Raw genomic sequence first — 20,118 nt, forward strand, 5'->3', positions numbered from 1 at the left:
GTGCCGACCGTTTTGGCTGATCGGTTCTAGACGCTTCAGTCTGGAACCGCGCGACCGCTCTGGTCGCAGGTTCGAATCCCGCCTCGGGCGTGGATGTGTGTGGTGTTCTTAGGTTAGTTAGGTTTAAGTAGTTCTACGTTCTATGGGACTGATGACCTCAGATGTTAAGTTCCATAGTGCTCAGAGCCATTTGAACCATTTTTTGATTAGATAGGTAGACAGCTAATCAGGAGGTACTGAATAGAATTGTGGAGACAAGAAATTTGTGTCCAACTTGAGGAAAAGAACGGATTGGTTGATAGGATACATTCTGTGAGATCAGTGAATTGCCAGTTTAGCATTGGAGAGAAATGTGGGGGTAAAAATTGTAGAGGGAAACCAAAAGATGAATACAACAAGCAGTTTCAGAAGTGTGTAGGTTACAGCAGTTATTCGGAAACGAAGGACTTGCACAGGATAGATGGCATGGAGAACTGCACCAAACCAGTCTTTGGACTGAAGACCACAACAACAACAACAACAATGGTGCGGAAGGGGCAGACAACATTCCTTTTGAACTTCTACAAATCAGCAACCAAACATTTTTGTTTGGAAAATCTATGAGTTTCCAGACAATGTTTCGGGAAAGTGTCATTCGTACAGTCGCAAAGATACTAAGTTCAGGTAAGTGCGAGAACAATTGCACAACCGGCTTAACAGCTCTTGCAACTAAGATGCTGGCAAGAATAACATAGAGAAGAATGGAAAAGACATTAGGGGGTATGTTATATGGTGATCAGTTTGGGGAAGGTCAAGGCACCAAAGGGCAGTTTTGTCGTTACGCGTGATATTAGAAGCAAAACGGAAGAAGAATCAGGGAACTTTCATAGGATTTCTCCACATCGAAAAGTGCTTGGGAATAGAAAAGGCTTAGAAGATGTTCGAAACTCTCACAAATATCTGTGTAAGTTATACTGAAAGACGAGTAGTGTACAATATGTACAAGAAACAAAAGGCAACAACAGGAATGGAAGGCCAAGAGCGAACTGAATTGCTCGGATAAAAAAATGGCGTAAGACGGGGATGCAGTCTTTCATTACTACTTTTTAATGTATACTTCGAAGAAGCAATAACTAAAATAAAAGTTAGGTTGAGGAATGGGATTAAAATTCACAGTGAATGGTTTTCAGAGATAAGATTCGCTGATGATATTGCTATCCTCAGTGAAAATGAGAAAGAATTGCAAACTGAATGAGCAGTGTAATGAGAACACACGGTGGTCTGAGAAGAAACCGAAGAAATACGAATCTAATGATGAGCAGCAGAAAAAAACATTAGTGATGAAATTAAAATGAAAATCGGTGAGCACGAAATCAAGGAAAATAAGTAATTCTTCTACGGCTCTAACGCTTGGCAGACGAAGCAAGGAGGAAATAATAAGCAGACTAGCAGAAACAAGGAGGGCGTTCCTGGTCAAAATAACTTCACTAGCTTAAAAAATTTTAGGAAACATTTGTGATCATGTAATTTTAGAGCACTGGATAGTTTGGAAGTAAATCGTGGGCTCTGGGAAAAACGGAGAAGAACAGAACAAAGCGTTTGACATGAAGAGATTCAGAAGGATGTTGAAAATTAGTTTGACTGATAATAAATGCGGAGGTTCGCCGTGGAATAAGTGAGGGGAGCAACATGTGGGAAACATCAACAAGAAGGAAGAGAACAATAGTTCGTGTGTTAAGACGTCATGGAATATCTTCCATTGTACTTAAGTGATCTAAAAACTGTAGAGAAAGACAGAAATTGTAACATATCTAACAAATAATTGAAGGTATTGGGTGCAAGTACGTAAGGCCAAAACAAAAAAGTACAACAATACATACACATATACACGCACACACTTACACCCTGGTGCTGTCCACAGATATATTTTTTTGGACTGAATGTGTCAGTTTAATGACGTGCCTAGCATGCGACGCTCTTCCCCCCACCCCCCCCCCCCCACCCCACCCCCTCCCCTCCCTTCCCAAAGTTGTGATTTCCGTTAGTCGAATTCACATTTCCCCCATAAGCATTTGTTTTATTGCAACTGATTATTTTACGAGTTTGTTTTGATCTTTTGTTGTTGTTGTTGTTGTTGTGGTCTTCAGTCCTGAGACTGGTTTGATGCAGCTCTCCATGCTACTCTATCCTGTGCAAGCTGCTTCATCTCCCAGTACGTACTGTAGCTTACATCCTTCTGAAGCTGCTTAGTGTATTCATCTATGGGTCTAATTCTACGTTTTTTACCCTCCACGCTGCCCTTCAACACTAAATTGGTGATCCCTTGATGCTTCAGAACATATCCTACCAACCGATCCCTTCTTCTAGTCAAGTTTTGCCGCAAACTCCTCTTCTCCCCAATTCTATTCTATAACTCCTCATTAGTTATGTGAACTACCCATCTAATCTTCAGCATTCTTCTTTACCACCACATTTCGAAATCTTCTCTTCTTGTCCGAACAATTTATCGTCCATGTTTCACTTCCATTCATGGCTACACTCCATACAAATACTCTCAGAAACGACTTCCTTAAATCTATATTCGATGTTAACAAATTTTTCTTCTTCAGAAACGCTTTGCTTGCCATTGCCAGTCTACATTTTATATCCTCTCTACTTCGACCATCATCAGTTACTTTGCTCCCCAAATAGCAAAACTCACTTACTACTTTAAGTGTGTCACTCCGTAATCTAATTCCCTCAGCATCACCCGAGTTAACTCGACTACATTCCATTAGGGTCGTTTTGCTTTTGTTTATGTTCATGTTTTCATCTAAAGATGGGAACAGCCTAAAACTTTTAATAAATAAATACACATTAAGTGAGGTAGACGACATTATTAGTAATCAAAAAGTGTTCGTGAAAAAGTACATACAATTTATACCCGAGTGCATAGTGTTGTTGGTCATTTCAAAATTTAATTTCTGTTAACGCGAGCAGGACAGTACCTTGGCCTTGGTCTTCCAGATCTGCTGCGGCAGCAGCTCCATGGGCAGGTGGCACTTGATGTAGCGAGGCGCCGGCATGTCGAGCAGCTGCTGCAGTGAGTTCACGCCCTCCTCGGACCGCACGATCACCTGGTGCCTGCACACACACCCGACTCATATACCTTTACTACTGCCCACATATCTTGTTGCGCTGGTTTTAACTCTCCCGCTAGTGGGAGGGGTAGGCTAAGGGGTAGGCTAACACCATATTTAATTCCAGCATTACCAATGGAGGGCGCCACGAACTTGAAAGTCATTTTCAGCCAAGTGTCCGGGTACTTTTGATCACATAAGTGTAGATTTTTCCTAACCGTATTCGGCTCTGGTACGAGACGTAGAGTTTCTGCGTGCAATCAAGGCACATGCATAATAGCAACTACTTTCGACGACACGGGGTTTAGTTCTTGCCACAAATTATGTTTGACGGCATGTATAATTGGTGAATACAACAAATATCCTGCGAACAACTTTTTTTTTAATACTCACTCGATGTGTGGCATTCTGAAGTCGAGGGGCACCTTCTTCGCCGTCTCGAAGTCGCAGTTGTGGCCGAGCAGCCACGACATCTCCTGCGTCCATGTCGTTCCTGAAAAATAACCGGTGCCGCTAATGTACTGGAAAGTGTGGGAAATACCAGTTTTAAATTTAATATTTGAAACTGAGAATTTCATCTACATGTGTCTACAGCTATACTCTGCAAGCCACCTCACGGTATTTGGCTGAGGGTACTTCACGTCCAGTGTCAGTGCCCTCTTCTCCTATTCCAGTAGCGAATGTTTCACGGAAAGAGCGATCGCTGATAAGCGCCTCCGCGTTGGCTCGAAACTATCTGAGTTTTTTTTCATGGACTTTTTGCGAGACATACGTAGGAGGAAGCTAAATATTACTTGATTCTTCGTGCCACGTACACTGTCGAAACTTTAACTGTAAACTACACATTGATGCAGAGCGCCGCTTTTGCAGCGCTGCATCTACCACTGGAATTGGTTGACCATATCCGTGACGCTTTTGTGCTTACTAAATGAAGGTGTAACGAAACGTGGTGCTCTACTTTGTATCTTCTTTGTTTCCTCTATCAGTCCTGTCAGGTACAGATCCCAGATTGCCTAGTAGTATTCAACCATTGGTCGAAGAATTGTTTCATAAGCTACCTCTGTTGCTGATGGTCTACATTTCCTGAGATTTTTCCATTGAATCTCATTGTGGAACGTGCCTTACCTACTATTAATTTTACGTGGTCTTTCCACTTCATATCGCTCCGTACACTTACACCTAGATGTTTTATAGAAGTAACTGCTTCCAGTGATTTTTCTGCAATTGTGTAATCATATAATGTCTATGTATACGCAATACATTTATTTATGTTGGGTGTCGATTGCAACCGCGTGCACCAAGCGTCGAACCTCTTCAGATCTATCTGCATTTCGGTGTAATTTTCTGGCTTTACATCTTCTCTGTATGCAACATCATTCGTGCATAGCCTCATTGAACTTCTGACGTGATCTGCTAGATCACTTATATATATTGAGAGAAGTAATTGTCCTGTATCAGTCTAATGGAGTACGCCCAAAGTTACTTCTAGGTCTGAAAACCTCTCCCCGTTCAGAATGACATGCTGTGTTCTCTTTGCTAGGAACTCTTGGGTCCAGTCACACAGTTGGTCTCGTATTCCGTACGCTCGTATTTTGTTCATCACGTGCCAGTGCCGCGGCACTGTATCGAACACCTGCCGGAAGTCAAGGAATACGGCGTCTACATGTGTTTCTGTATCTTCTGCTGGCTCCCACACTATCGTTCTGCTCTGAATCCATGTTTATTCCTACAGAGTGGATTTTCCTAGCAAGTAGGTTTTCCCAGCAAATTACCGAGAAAGTAATTCCATGATATATTTTGTTAGTAGAGTATATTTTGTGAGTAACGTGTATGACAGGCTGAAGTTAGACTCGCATTTCGACTCCTGATACAGAACAAGTGCTATGCGGAAAAAGTTCATCAGTGACGATGGTGGTGATGATTGTGACTATGAGAATAATACGATGAACCGAGGTATTTCAGGGCCCTTATTAAGGCACTCTGGTTGTTGTCATAACGCCCAGAACGCCAAATATCCGTTAATATAGCACTTCCCATCTCCCACCCCAAGTACACACACACACACACACAGACACTCACTCACTCACACACACACACACACACACACACACACACACACACACACACACAGACGCACGCACGCATTCACACGCACGCACACACGCACACAAAAGCAAACAAAACTGTAAGCTGTTAATAACGTCTTTCCCGTCAAAGTAAGAGTACGCTAACAGAATCAAACCTAGATAAATAGAACAGGTACTACAGTCTATTACCTTATAAATTGCTGGGTATACGAAATATTTTCTTGGTCTTCGTGTACATGACTGTCAACACATTCTACATTCCGCTCTCTGGTGCTAGTTTTCCATTTACTGTTTTCGACGTTACTCGTTTTCGTCTCGTTAAGAACAGAGCAATTATCAAATGGCTCTGAGCACTATGCGACTTAACTTCTCAGGTCATCAGTCGCCTAGAACTTAGAACTAATTAAACCTAACTAACCTAAGGACATCACACACATCCATGCCCGAGGCAGGATTCGAACCTGCGACCGTAGCGGTCGCTCGGTTCCAGACAGTAGCGCCTAGAACCGCACGGCCACTCCGGCCGGCAGAGCAATTATCAGCATACGCTTTGACGTACAACGTCTTCGTCTATCTTACGCTGAAACGACACAAAAGTTTTTAAATACTTGAAACCGTAAGCAGAGTAGCTGTTACTTTGGCTGAAATGCTGCTTGGATCACTAACATCGCAAGCCTAAACATCATAATGTTTCTGACTGAAACACAAACACAGAAGTTTCTATGTCCAATGGCTAAATACTGTCATCCCTTCTCAGGAACCTCATTCACACCTCACTTACTATGTTGTGACACAAATTAACCTAAATATACTCCTACACGGGGTAGACATCTTAGATCGATAGTCATGTTACAAACTGCAAGGCTTTTGAGGCTGTCGAATAAACGACATATACTTAATAAGAATGTACCAGCAAAATACAATTTCCTTTCTGCAAATGAAACAAACGTACAAGCCATCGCTTGCCATCAGTTAACGTGCATCTGAGACGGCTAGACATCGTACCAGCAGATCCGGTGAAACCCGAACAAGTCACCGTCTTCTACAGTGCGGACATGCAGGAATGTATTCAGTGAGGTTCTGGAAGCTACCGACAGGGATGCAGTGCCAGGACAATTCAGCGATGGGTTTCTTGGTTGAGGACCCATGCTGGTCGCTGTGGCCGAGCGGTTCTAGTACTTCGGTCCGGAACCACGCTGCTGCTACGGTCGCAGGTTCGAATCCTGCCTCGGGCATAGATGTGTGTGATGTCCCTAGGTTAGTTAGGTTTAAGTAGTTTTAAGTCTAGGGGACTGATAGATGTTAAGTCCCATAGTGCTTAGAGCCATTTGAACCATTTGAGGATCCATGGTGAGTAAAGCCGATCGAGGTGATCCCACAGATTCTCGATTGGGTTTATGTCGGGGGAGTGGGGTGATCAGGTGACTGCGGTAAACTCTGCCCAGTGCTCTTCGAACCTCGCTCGCGCACTGCTAGCTGTGTGACATGTTGCACTGTCCTGCTGGCAGATGTCATCGTGCCGAGGAAAACAAACTGCATGTAGGGGTGGACGTGGTCCGCAAGAATACTTGTATACTTTTGTTGTTCCATTTTGTTTTCCAGAATGACGAAATCACCCAGGAAATGCCACGAAAGCATTCCGCCGACCGTAACGCTAACTCCTGCGTACTGATCCCGTACGACGGTCGTTGCAGACCCACACAAGGTAAGGGCTATCTCTAAGAGGAAACATAAAACGTGATTCATCTGAAGAGGCCACCTGTCGCCACTCAGTGGATGTCCAGTTGCGGTATTAGCGTGCAAATTGCAGCATTCGTCGTTGATGAACAGCATTCAGCATGAATGAGGCGGCTGCTGCGGAGGGCCATACGCAACAACGCTCGCTGAACAGTCTTTGAGGAGACAGTTTTGGTAGCCACTTCGTCCGTCTGGATGGCTAGTTGCTCAACCTCAGCACGTCTACTCGCCCGTGTACATCTCCGCAGCCGCCAGTCGCCCCTGCCATCTATGACTCTACATCTACATTTATACTCCGCAAGCCACACAACGGTGTGTGGCGGAGGGCACTTTACGTGCCACTGTCATTACCTCCCTTTTCTGTTCCAGTCGCGTATGGTTCGCGGGAAGAATGACTGTCTGAAAGCCTCCGTGCGCACTCGAATCTCTCTAATTTTACATTCGTGATCTCTTCGGGAGGTATAAGTAGGGGGAAGCAATATATTCGATACCTCATCCAGAAACGCACCCTCTCGAAACCTGGCGAGCAAGCTACACCGCGATGCAGAGCATCTCTCTTGCAGAGTCTGCCGCTTGAGTTTGCTAAACATCTCCGTAACGCTATCACGGTTACCAAATAACCCTGTGACGAAACGCGCCGCTCTTCTTTGGATCTTCTCTATCTCCTGTGTCAACCCGACCTGGTACGGATCCCACACTGATGAGCAATACTCAAGTATAGGTCGAACGAGTGTTTTGTAAGCCACCTCCTTTGTTGATGGACTACATTTTCTAAGCACTCTCCCAATGAATCTCAACCTGGTACCCGCCTTAACAACAATTAATTTTATATGATCATTCCACTTCAAATCGTTCCGCAAGCATACTCCCAGATATTTTACAGAAGTAACTGCTACCAGTGTTTGTTCCGCTATCATACAATCATACAATAAAGGATCCTTCTTTCTATGTATTCGCAATACATTACATTTGTGTATGTTAAGGGTCAGTTGCCACTCCCTGCACTCGTGGCTCATCACAGTTGCCACGGCGCCAGTTTTGGATAGCGTCATTTTGTCATCCACGATATAGTTTAACCACGGCGACAATCGAACAGTTTAAAAATTTTGTCTTTCCAGAAATGCTTCCACCCTTGTCTCGAAAGTCAACGGTCACACCGTTTTGGACGTCAGATAAATCGCTCCGGTTCCACGTGCCACAGACACGCTTCATATACCCTCCACCGCTAGTGCTTCCATCTGCTGTCTGCGAGTAGTTTTTGCTCCTTGACGCCGAACGTTCACGTTGGTCACATCGATGTGACTGGATCATGCATACTTTCAGTTATCTGGTGACTTAAGTGCATAACTGCTGGCTTACATATGCAAGGTCGGTGAGGCCAAGGTCGGTAGTAGTCCGCGCCGCTTAACTGATCGATCGCACCTGATGTGTGGCTATTTGCGAAGGTCGCATTGCATCATTTTGATTATATCACATATTACAGTGAATATGCTTTTGCGAGCTGTAATTTAATGAATATGGAATGAATTAGTACAGTCACATTAAAACATCCTCTTATTTGCTTCACGTTCATTACTGGAATAATATATTGCCACAAACGTTCTTACACACCACATCCAAATGAGTGACATCATCAGTGAAATATTTTCATAATTTTAAAGTCTTAATGAAAAATAGTTATTCTTCTTTTTTAATGACTTCTATGCTGTCTTCTTCTAGTAAATCTGGTTAACTGAAATTATTCTAGTTATTCTATATCACAAACAATCTGTTGGAAGAACATCCGCAACTGAGCATTGTAGCAGAGGTTGAAAATACCGCTTCAGTCGTAAATTACTTTATTTTAGTCCCTGTTCTGCGCTCATAGGCAGCACACCGCGCCCGGTACACGCGGCGCTTGGGGACCAGAGCACAGCTACGACACCTGAGGATGGGCGTATAACAGTCCGGTCGTGTGAAAATAAAGTAATTTACAAGCGAAGCGGTATTTTCAACCTCTGCTATCGTATAACAGCAGAACTAGGATTCTGTGAGGAACACGATTTAAAATTGTAGTCCGTTTACAGATGTTTGAATCTGGATTTTACACAATATTTTAAAATGCCCTTTTAATCATAAATGGTGCGTCCATGTTTCTGTCGTTTTTTGCCTTAATGCAGACTGAAAAGACTGAGCACCCGTAGGAGTTGGACATGTGTCTGCCGTCGTCGTCTCTGTGTTGGCTTGTAAACAAGAGGGAAGTTCTTTTTTTCTCCAAAATGAACACATAATCTAACAAACCAGTAAAAACAACGAATCCTGGATTGCGCAATCGAGCGCAAAATTTTTATTCCTGTACTTGTAGCCCTCCCGAAATTTTGGAAATGTAAAGTTCCTATGGCGCCAAACTGCTGAGGTCATTGGTATAGGCTTACACACTTCTTAAACTAACAAGTACAACACACACACCCATGCCCGAGGGAGGATTCGAACCTCCGATGTGGGGAGCCTTGCGGACCGTGGCAAGACGCCCAAGACCGCGCGACTACCCCGCGCGGTGTGGACCTCCCAACATGTGCCCTCAAACACGATGGGCCCGATAGGAAAGTCACAAAGTCCTATGATTCTCTCTGGATGTAGATCATTAATTATAAATTCAACATGCACTCGCAGGAAAAACAGTAGCGCAGACAAAACCAGCAGTCGAAGGAGGACAAACACGAGACGAGATACTGGCAAAAGTAAAGCTGTGAGGACCGGGCGTGAGTCGTGCTTCGGTAGCTCAGATGGTAGAGCACTGGCCCGCCCGCGAAAGGCAAAGGTCCCGAGTTCGAGTCTCGGTCGGGCACACAGTTTTAATCTGCCAGGAAGTTTCACATTGCAGTTGTCAGCCATCTCCCCCTTATTGTCTTCACTGGCTATCGAAATGCGTCGTTATGAAATACAGAGAAGAGATTATTCCTTCAGAGGACCAAAAGTGCCGGCCGCTGTGGCCGAGCGGTTCTAGGCGCTTCAGTCCGGAACCGTGCTGCTGCTACGGTGGCAGGTTCGAATCCTACCTGGGGCATGGGTGTGTGTGTGTTGTCCTTAGGTTAGTTACGTTTAAGTAGCGCCAAGTCTAAGGGACTGATGACCTCAGATTTTAAGTCCCGTAATGCTTAGAGCCATTTGAACCATTTTTGGACCAAAAGTAAATAATTCGGAAACTTATCAATAAAATTCTTCTGGGTTTGTGAGCGCATTGTCAACTATCAAATTCCTACGTTTCGGTGACTAGACGCCTTCCTCAGGGCGTGTTGCTAACTGCTGAATGGGCGCTAGTTTGATTACTTATATACTATGGAGGAGTGCTGTAATTGGATATGAGGGTGAGGAGGAATGGTATCAGGTGTTCTTTTTATTGGTCTTTGGTTGCGTGTTGTCAACCACATTCGCATCCGGAGGCATGAAATTTGTCAATTGTATCTTTCGTTGAGCCCAGAACCTCTTTGTTGTTGCTAAGACGGAGAATTTTGCCCAGGCGTTGAATGACGCCTTGTACATATGGTAGCAGGACGGTGCTCCGTGTTTCGTTGCGCATTTCCCTATTGCCCTCCTCCTTTGGCGCCATAGATCATCATGATCTTGAGGTTCAGTAGTTCAGTTTTGAGATTGTGTTCGTCGCTGATCCTGCAAGCTTTCTTAGTTAAACTTTTGCAGGGCCGATTTCTTTTGCGTAAGATAGTGGTGCAAGGATGGATGCAAGGACCTGTCCGTGTTGGTGGGCTTTCTATAAAGTCCAAGCTTCCCATGGTACTTACAGTAAGTAAACTTCCAGGTCGAGAAAAGGCAGCACCCCATTCTTTTCTATTTCCATGGTGAAGGGAATTTTGCTGTGCTGCTGAATGAGACGTGGATGGAAGTTCAGAAGCTCTTCTTCTCCGTGTGGGCAGGTAACAAAGAACTCGTCAACGTACGGTAGCCAGCATTCTGGGCGTAATGGTGCCGACTGGAATGCTGTTTCTTCGAACACTTGCTTAAAACTATCTTCTGTGACAGGTGATAGAGGGGAACCCACAGCTACACTGTCCGTCTGCTCGAATAAACTTGATTTAAGTGTTCTTAACTGTTGTTAGAGACAGATAGAGCTCCCTAGATTTCCGGAAGCTGGTCAACACTCAGTTACTAATCAATATACGATCGTACGGAACATCGTCACAAATATATGATTGGCTCAAGAAATGTATATATGATAACAGAACCCAGTGAGTTATATTAGACGGGGAATGTTCATAGAAACGAAACTGACTTTGAGTGTACCTAAAAGAAGCATTGTCGGTTCCACAACGTTTTCAACATACATAAATGTTCTATCATATACGACCTGTAACACTATAAGAAGACGCCGTCGCTTGCAGCGAAATATCATCTTTAATCGTTCATAAGAAAGTATAAAAAGACTGGAACAAAATTTCAATTTAGTGTAGGTTGTCAGCTCTTCTTTAACCTCTTTGTTTCTAGCCTTTCGCGTGGAACCACCCGCGCTATTACAAGACACTGTCTCCACTTGGTACAATGAGGTACGTCTGTGGATGCAGCACTCGTCAGCAGCGTTCAAAGCAACAGTTAGCGCGGAGTGTTTGCTTGGCAACAGTAGGAGATTTGTGTCTGCAAATTTTTGTTATACTTTTGCATAATAATTACATTATGGAGATCATGGACAGTGAAGACATGTATATCTGAAATTCTTGTAACATAAATTCGAATTTGTACTAAAGTTTTTATGAGTGATGTAAACAGGAAACCACTGGGCGTGTATGTACTTTTACAATTAATTTTATAATTGGATGTAAATTTATTAAATTTTAGGGTCTTTTTTAGTTGTTATTTAATGCTGTAATATGTTTTAGGCATTGTGTTTTCATGAAAGTTTCTAGAAGTCACTCATGATCTAAGCGTCAGTGTTTAAGAAGAAATTCCGAGTGATTTGAAATCAGAGACACCTGAGGATACTTCTGTGAATGTTATTCATCAAGCAAGTACTTAAGAAACTTCAGCTCCGTTTCCAGTTCCTGAGCTGCTAATTGAAAATGTAATTCATGACTATATTGATTACGACAGTTGAAGATGAACCTACCATGATAAACTCACAAATAAAATGATTCTGCACATGACTTCGCTGAGGATGTTGATGTAAGCTGGGAACCTCCTATGGAATTGTTTCTGGATTCGTTTCCACAGGAATTGACGGGAGATTGATAACTATATGCCCTAGTTGCTCCATAGTGAAACCACCTCCAGCAGTCGGTTGTTTACTTTCTGACAATTTATTTTGTTGTATTCATTGCTTGCGATGTCAACAAAAGTTAGTTTTGTGGAAAATTTTAAAATTCTATTTTTTTCATATTGTTGGAGCTCAGAGGGTTAAATGTGGACAAATGCACAAAAATATTACTAAGAAGCGATACCAGATTTGAATATTACGTAAAATCAGTATTAAGGAAGTTGAATCGAAGACTTAGATCTGTTGGAATGGTTCTGGGAATTCGCAGTGCACCTGTAAAGGAAGTGACATACAAGACGCCATTGCAGCCAGTTCTAGTGTATTCCTCCAGGGTTTGGGGTTCTTATTGAGTAATTGTGACAACAGACACCAAAAGAATTCACGGTCGTAAGAGGTTGGTGTTGCCCGTACTAAAGCGGAACAAATGTACTCGGACAACACAAATGGGAATCCTTGGAAAAAATACGAGGTACTCACGCGAAACCATGTTGGAGAAACCTATATTTGAAGAAGACTGTGGAATCATTAAACGTCAGCATCTTACATCTCACTGTGAAGTCATGAGAATGGATGTGATTAGGGTCTATTTTACCTCACTCAATACGCGAATGGGATAGGAGGCAAAACTGATAGTACTGGTACTATGTGAAACCCGCAGTTGTCCTTACAGTGTATCACCGAATATACATACACACGTAGATCGCCTTTGTACGTGTGCTGATATTCAAATGTTATTTACTCAGTGCCCATTAAAAGCTGTAGCAGCTTGTACAGGAATTCGGAACAGGCTGATACCGTGCTGTTGACCTTACCGCTCTTGGGCTGTGAGATGACCCAGATGTCTCCGTCGGTGGCGGGGAAGTCCCTGAGCTTCTGCCAGTGCTTCATGTAGTTCCCTGAGAGGACGCAGTTGGACGGCATCACCCGCCACAGCCGCACGCCGCAGTTGTCCGCCACCTTCTTCCCTGGTCCTTCCTCCAGCTCTTTAAAGTCTTGCTCCATGGCTGCTACAGTTCCCCTGCACACAACACACAGAAACCACCAAAACTTTATGTGCGAGCTTCTACAACGGAGGGTGCTCGTCTTTTACTCTGCAACAAGCGTTTGTCCTGTGACTGACGACGTTCTAAGCTAGTCTAGGTGACTGCGTAGTTGCTGCATTGTGCTAGTTTTATCCACTCGCAGAGGAAGAGGAAACAAGATTGTCGTTTAAGGTCATTAGAGATGGATCACAAGCTCTGATTAGGGAAGGACGGGAAAGAAAATCGGCAGTGGCCTTTCAATGGAACCAACCTGCCATTCACGTTAAACGATTTATGAGGATCACACAAAACTAATTCTGGATGGTTGGCCAGGGATTTAAACCGCCATCCTCCCGAATATGAGTTTAACGTGCTAACCACTTCGCTCGGTAACAAATCCGTACGAATGATGATGTTGGAAGTGCATCTGGCGGTCAGGATAGCTTCAATAATTGGGATTACTATGGAAGAGAGACAGTCTTTAGGAGAATATAGCTAGCCTCAAGCAACACAGCACCCTACGAAAGCAGTCTGCCAACCTTGTTACGCAAAAGTCTTGATAGAACTGACTAGTGTAGCGCCAGAGACATTTTAAGACCAGAGCAGCCATCAAAGCGAAAGTTCATTGGAACAGTATAGTGTTCTACTAAATCGAGACTTATTGGAGGTGGTGTGTTGTCACTTAGGCTTCAAAGCCACCTTGTCATATTTTTATAAGGGAAGCCGTAATCTAACATGGAATCTAGACCGTATCACAAAGTGACTCATCTTACATGAACAAATCACATAGCTGTCAGACATTAATCCCAATTGAGAACCAAACTTCATACATTTATATTTGTGCTCCGACATTAAATCAGCCAGTCATGGACTGTGCGGCTGGTTCTGGCAGAGGTTCGAGTCCTCCCTCGGGCATGGGTGTGTTTGTTTGTCCTTAGGATAATTTAGGTTAATTAGTGTGTAAGCTTAGGGACTGATGACCTTAGCAGTTAAGTCCCATAAGATTTCACAACCATTTGAACACCCACTAAATCAGAGCAGACAGCAAGTTTCTCCGCCTCTTCGTCACTAAAGGCCTTTAAACACCCGACTAAATACCCCCAGTGTAGGGTCACGTCACGCATCCAAGGGAATGCAATTTCGTGGAAAATGGATTCATATTACAGGCGTGTTTTGTGTCGGGATGATACAACTATTTGAGCTAGTTCGAAAAAAGAACTTTCGTAGCGGGCTACTAGTTAAGACAGCCCGTGATTTGAGACCTGATGTGCCCAGGCACACCACTAATGACGTCATTCTTACGCCTAATAAACTGACTGATAGAGACCAGCGAGTTTCAAAGTGTGTTGTTCAAATCTCCTGTCGGGCATAGTTGTTACCTGGTGCAGTGGACTTCAGTTGGAGCTGAGGTGCAAATGTCACCGCCAGACCTATCTATGGATAGTAGGATTGGAGCAAATGACATACCTCTAAGGTTCTGCGAAAATTATGCGAAAGAACTTGCTCCTTATCTATCAGAAGTTTATCGTCGGCCACTAGAGTAGCGAAGGATACCTAGTGACTATGAAAGAGCGCAGCTCATCCCCATTTTTAAGGAAGATCGTCGGCAGTGGCGGCCAAGAATTCGGCTTGCTAGCCTTGCCCTGGCGCAAGTGCTGCCATACTGCGGAGCCTCACTGCACACTTCCCCCACCGCCACGCCACACTGTCTGAGCGCAAGGAGGGGGCAGAGGGAGAAACAGGGAACACAACGCATTTACGTGGCAGTGTAGTCGTACTACAGACGATTTGTTTTCATATTTCACATTTCTTAACAACATAGATCACAAAAAAACATTTTCAGTATTTCAGAAAGACCTCCAGAGGTCGACGGTTGGTGTACATACTGGCAGTTGACCTAGAGTGTAAATAAGTACAGCGTACTGACCATTAACAGGTAAGGAAATTCCCCGTTATTCGATTATTGGCGACATATAACTGGAAACGTGAGCGACAGTAAACGCCTTGGTATAATCGTCTGGAGCGACTTAAACGAAATTACCACGTAAAACAAATAGCTTGAAAAGCAGATGCCAGACAGGTTCATTGGGAGAATCTCAGGCAAACGAAACTCATCCACGAAAGAAGGGCTCACGAAACATGCGTTCGACAGATTCATAAGTACTTTTCATGAGACTGAAACCCATACTAAGTATCATGAACAGAAGATCCAACGAAGAGCGGCGCGTTACGTGACGAGATCGAGTGGTCGAAAGTGTTACAGAGGTGTTCAACTAACCGCAGCAGTCAGTTGTTCTTCCTACGAGCCATTCGAGAATGGAACATTAAATGGGGTTAGATAGTTGTAACAGAAGTACCCCCCCCCCCCCTCCCCCGCCATACACCGTAAGATGGTGCACGGAGTGAAGATGTAGGCGTAGATGTTGTAGTTGCCAGGAAGCTGGAAGCAGTTGATCGCAAGAGTGAATGTGCTACATGGCTTGGGGAGGGGCAAATGACGTATATATTTGGCTGGACGAGTCGCAGTAAATGACGCGATAGTGAGAAGGACGTAGGTGAACTGTCGAGCACTAGTTACTTGATATAAAATTCGCTTATGGTATTGTGACGAGTGAGTGCTGATTTCCCTGCTATGAGTTCCGATTATTCGTTTTGGTGGCTGGCATGATGAACATAGGTATTAACTAAGTTATTTTAGAGCGAACTACATTTCGAATATAGTGCTCGCGAATGGTAAGTCAAATCTTTGAAAAGGTAACAGAAATACAGACTTGGGCAGGGAAAGTGGAGCCTCATCAGAATGTCATGCGAAATGCCTACAATAAATAAAATGAACACAGTTTTTGTTACCACAAGGATCTCTGAAAGAGGTAATGTAATGACACTATTGAAGGGTAACTGTCAAATACCAAATAGAGATATAAACTCTACAATTATGAGCACACGTATCCTTTGTTACGACGTTTGGGGGCCAACTGTCAGGCCATAAGAGAGAAAAATATATCCCTCTTATAATGGCTGCACATGCTCTGTTTCCCGATCCTCAGAGGCTACCTACTCAAACATAAAATAAGGAAATACATTTTCACTGTCTTTTGGGAGCTATCAAATCAGTTTTTGGGTAGTTTCTTACACTGGCCGAAAATCAGAGTGGAATCCAAGCAGCAGAAGTCATGCACTCAGGACAGTCAAAATCAGGGAAACAGCCCTGTTTAGTAGGAAGGGGAGCCCAAGGTTTGAGAGAGGAAAGATGAGGCACATTGTTGGGCGTTCTGCACAAACGTCGTGAACCTCAAACAGATGAAATCATTCTCGTTCCAAAAAGCAGGCGGAATCTGTGGAGAACAGCATAAAAACAAATGGTTAAAGTGGTCTCTGGGTCAGTTATTGTCAGTTTTCAGACAGAATTTCAGCTGTGCAGGTCCCAGCGTCTCCTTGAAACTCTGCCATTGTTGCTGCTACAGTACTTCTGTTGGGTATATAGATTTGGGGTCCTAACAGTAGAAAACTATATCAGTCTCAATGCTTTTAAATTCATGTCACTTGTTCACTGTACTGATAGCAACTTGCTTCGACTACCTTTCGGAGTCAGCTAAGAAATCTCCGATGACAGCCTACGCAGCTTAGGATAACCCGTTAAAAATTTAAAAAATGTCTTAATGCGGCTTATAATCCACGAATTTTCTACATTTATCCATTTACACTGATTCTGGACAGTGGAAATGCACTACAATGATTTATGTTGCGTTATTTTTGTTTGACGGGATCTACCAGCTCTTTTCCTTAAGCATTAGCGAAGATAGCATTAAGAAGAGAGCTCTAAAGAAAACATTGTTTATGAAGAAAGTATTAACAAAGGGGCTATTCAGGAAGGGACAGCTCCCGAAGGGACTATTCAAGAAGGGACTAATCAGTAATGTGCTACTCACGAAGATATTACTTACGAAGAGAAGTTCACGAAGACTGCACTTACAAAGATGAAATTACAAAAAACGTACCTACATAGAGCGTACACACGAAATGACTATCGTATGGACAATACTATTATAATATGTAATATTTCAAGTTACTCATATTTTTACTGGGAACTTACTGTTCCTTATATGTGCATCCAAAGTGAGTTACTGCAATATATGCTTGGTGCAATACATGAAGATTCTCATTCTGTCTGATTTTTGGAAGCGACTGCCTCTTCAAAGATGGTTATCTAAAGTAAATAGTTTACAGATCCACTGAATTCATTTTTATCTGTGTTCTTATGTTTAACAACATCTTTGATTTGTCACTATCTACTCGTTACACAGCATCAGACGTGCTATCGGCAAGTATTTGATGTTGCGTAAGTCGCCGTCATAACAGGAATTTGGGTTTCAAGAAATTGGGAATGGCAGCAGAATTTCTAATCGATTTTAAATAAATTTCGCTATACAGTTTAGCAACTGCAAACAACTTCTGTAAGCACTGCAGCATTTTACATGCATAATTAACTTCTCACAAGGTATCCATATATCGTGACTTATCACCATTTATCTCTTTTTCTCATGTTAGAGAATAAAGACTAACAATAAGAGTACCACTTGCGATTCACAACGGCATGCTGAAAAGTAATGAATCAGACTTTTTTATGTGAAAATTCTTAAAGCTTTTTAAATGAAACAAACGTTATTAACAATCTACATCTTTGTCCATCATGTGTAGATATCTGTTTCTCAACATAGTCACCCTGACGAGGAACATATTTCACCTAACAAGAGACCAGTTTGTTGACACCGTCAATGTAGAATGTTTGGATCTGTTGGTGCAGCCACAACTCTACTTGTACCGCTTCATGTCTATCAAAGTGCAGTCCTCGAAGGCGTTCTTTAAGTTTTGGAAACAGATCCTGATCGGATGGGGCCAGGTCGGGAGTGAATGAAGGATGATCGATGACAGGTTGTGGGTAGTCTGGCATTGTCCGCGAACTATTCGCATTCCAAACTCAGTTATAGCACATAGTTACGTTTCTCAAATGTTATACGCTACAATTCGGAGCCCTGTAGCGGAAGCCGATTGCAAGTATGTAGACATGTAGAATGTTAAGAAGTTTGGTTTGTTTACAAAGCTACGTACAAGGGTTTTCACATAACGATATTCAGAGGCATTACCTATCAACTCGCTCTCGTTTATTTGGTAGCAATGAAGTTTGACATTCGTATCTGGGGAATCGATGTTATGTGTTGCAATGTTCATAACTTCAAGTAGTGAGCTGATATCTTCTTCCCATAGTTAACGAAGTTTTATATCGCACTACCAAGACCTGGCAATCACCTGTTCTGGAATATAACGTCATAGGTTCAGGTCTCACCGGATCCTACTTTAGAATGAATTGCGAAAGATGTGACGGTTTGCTGACGATATAGTAGACAAAAAAAGATTGGGAGTTAGTGGTGACGGTTCACGCGTTTCCAGAAAAAACAAGAAGTGGCGAAGGGGAGGTCAGGGAAGAGCAGTCGGTATGGAGAGAAAAGCGACGGGTGATAGACGGCAAAATAAGATTCATCGATTTGACTCTTATTCATCCCTCACACACTTCAGTTAAACAAGTATTTTAACAATCTAAATTTTGTTGCTGAGTGATTTTGAAAGAGTTAGTCTTATATGTGCCCACAGGATCAAGGTATACAACGGTCTAGTCCGCAGCTCGTGGTCGTGCGGTAGCGTTCTCGCTTCCCGCGCCCGGGTTCCCGGGTTCGATTCCCGGCGGGATCAGGGATTTTCTCTGCCTCGTGATGACTGGGCGTTGTGTGATGTCCTTAGGTTAGTTAGGTTTAAGTAGTTCTAAGTTCTAGGGGACTGATGACCATAGATGTTAAGTCCCATAGTGCTCAGAACCATTTTATACAACGGTCTTTCGACGAGAGTAAGCCATTATAGTACTCCGCAATCGCAAAGAATGGCGACGTCTTACTTACCTTTCCTCTGTCCCGCTTCACTCTGCAGACACTACTGGGCATATATTTGAGGCACGCTGCCGCTTATTAAACGATTTGTCGATAAGATATGCCGGCGAAAATAGGCGATAAGACGACGCTACATAACACCTAATGAGTCTAAGTGATAAATGAAAATCACCTATATAGTATCGATCATCATCTTATATGGCGGACACATGAGAAAATCTCTTTTTAACGCTGTTAAGAAATCCTCATGAACATATATTCTGGGCAGTAATTTGAACCCTTCTCCTACATATAGGATTTCATTGAGCGCGACCTGCGGCACTCTCACTCGGCATGAAACGCAACAATGTAAAACTTGAGGGAAGGGGTAAATCTATGTCCCATACTAGACTATTAAGTTATGTTATTATTATATTGGTTTTAGAACACCTTTCAGAGTTGTCAGATGCTCAGTTCTCACGATTGTCTGTCATCCCACTGATCTTATGTTAAATCTCTTGATCTCACTCCTTTTAAACTTCCCTCCCCGATCTTTCACGTCATCGGTGGTCTCGTCAGCATAGTTTTCTTAGGTAATCTGGGTTCATCCCTGTGTTGGGCATTATCATACAACATTATATGGGGATCTCCAACGTGTCATAAATGAAGAAAACTTCACAAGCCAAGATCGCTAGAAAGCATCTTTTTTTATGTTGGATTTAGATGGAGCTATGCTGTCATCATCGGATCTTATGCTTTAATTTAAAAAATTTAAAAAAAGTTTTTCAACAAGCTGTCCACCAGTGTTGCAAGTGATAAAAATTTTAAATTATAAGGCCCAATCATTACATTATAGGTTTGTCGAAACCACTCATCCAATAAAATGGTTTTTTTAGTGATCTTGGCTTATCAAGTTTTCTTCAGTTATCACATCGTCATCATGCGTGTTCTGTCTTCTGGATATTCCCAATGACCGTCTGAACCTGTCAGTTTCTGTAGCATCGATCTTTTAGT

The 20,118-nt window shown here is 43.0% G+C and overlaps 1 protein-coding gene across 1 annotated transcript in view; it reads right to left on the reverse strand.

Moving 5' to 3' along the window:
* Positions 1–19,169, reverse strand: part of LOC124619799 (luciferin sulfotransferase-like) — a 35,373-nt gene extending 16,204 nt beyond the window's left edge. The window contains exons 1-4 of the mRNA XM_047146391.1: positions 19,138–19,169; positions 12,977–13,182; positions 3,492–3,591; positions 2,967–3,102 (exon numbers count right to left, since the gene is read on the reverse strand). Coding sequence (XP_047002347.1) covers positions 2,967–3,102; positions 3,492–3,591; positions 12,977–13,166 — 426 coding nt within the window. The 5' untranslated portion in view covers positions 13,167–13,182; positions 19,138–19,169. The remainder of the gene's footprint in view (positions 1–2,966; positions 3,103–3,491; positions 3,592–12,976; positions 13,183–19,137) is intronic.
* Between the last annotated feature and the right edge of the window lie 949 nt (positions 19,170–20,118).

Source organism: Schistocerca americana, chromosome 6, assembly GCF_021461395.2.
Source record: "Schistocerca americana isolate TAMUIC-IGC-003095 chromosome 6, iqSchAmer2.1, whole genome shotgun sequence".
Taxonomy (NCBI): domain Eukaryota; kingdom Metazoa; phylum Arthropoda; class Insecta; order Orthoptera; family Acrididae; genus Schistocerca; species Schistocerca americana.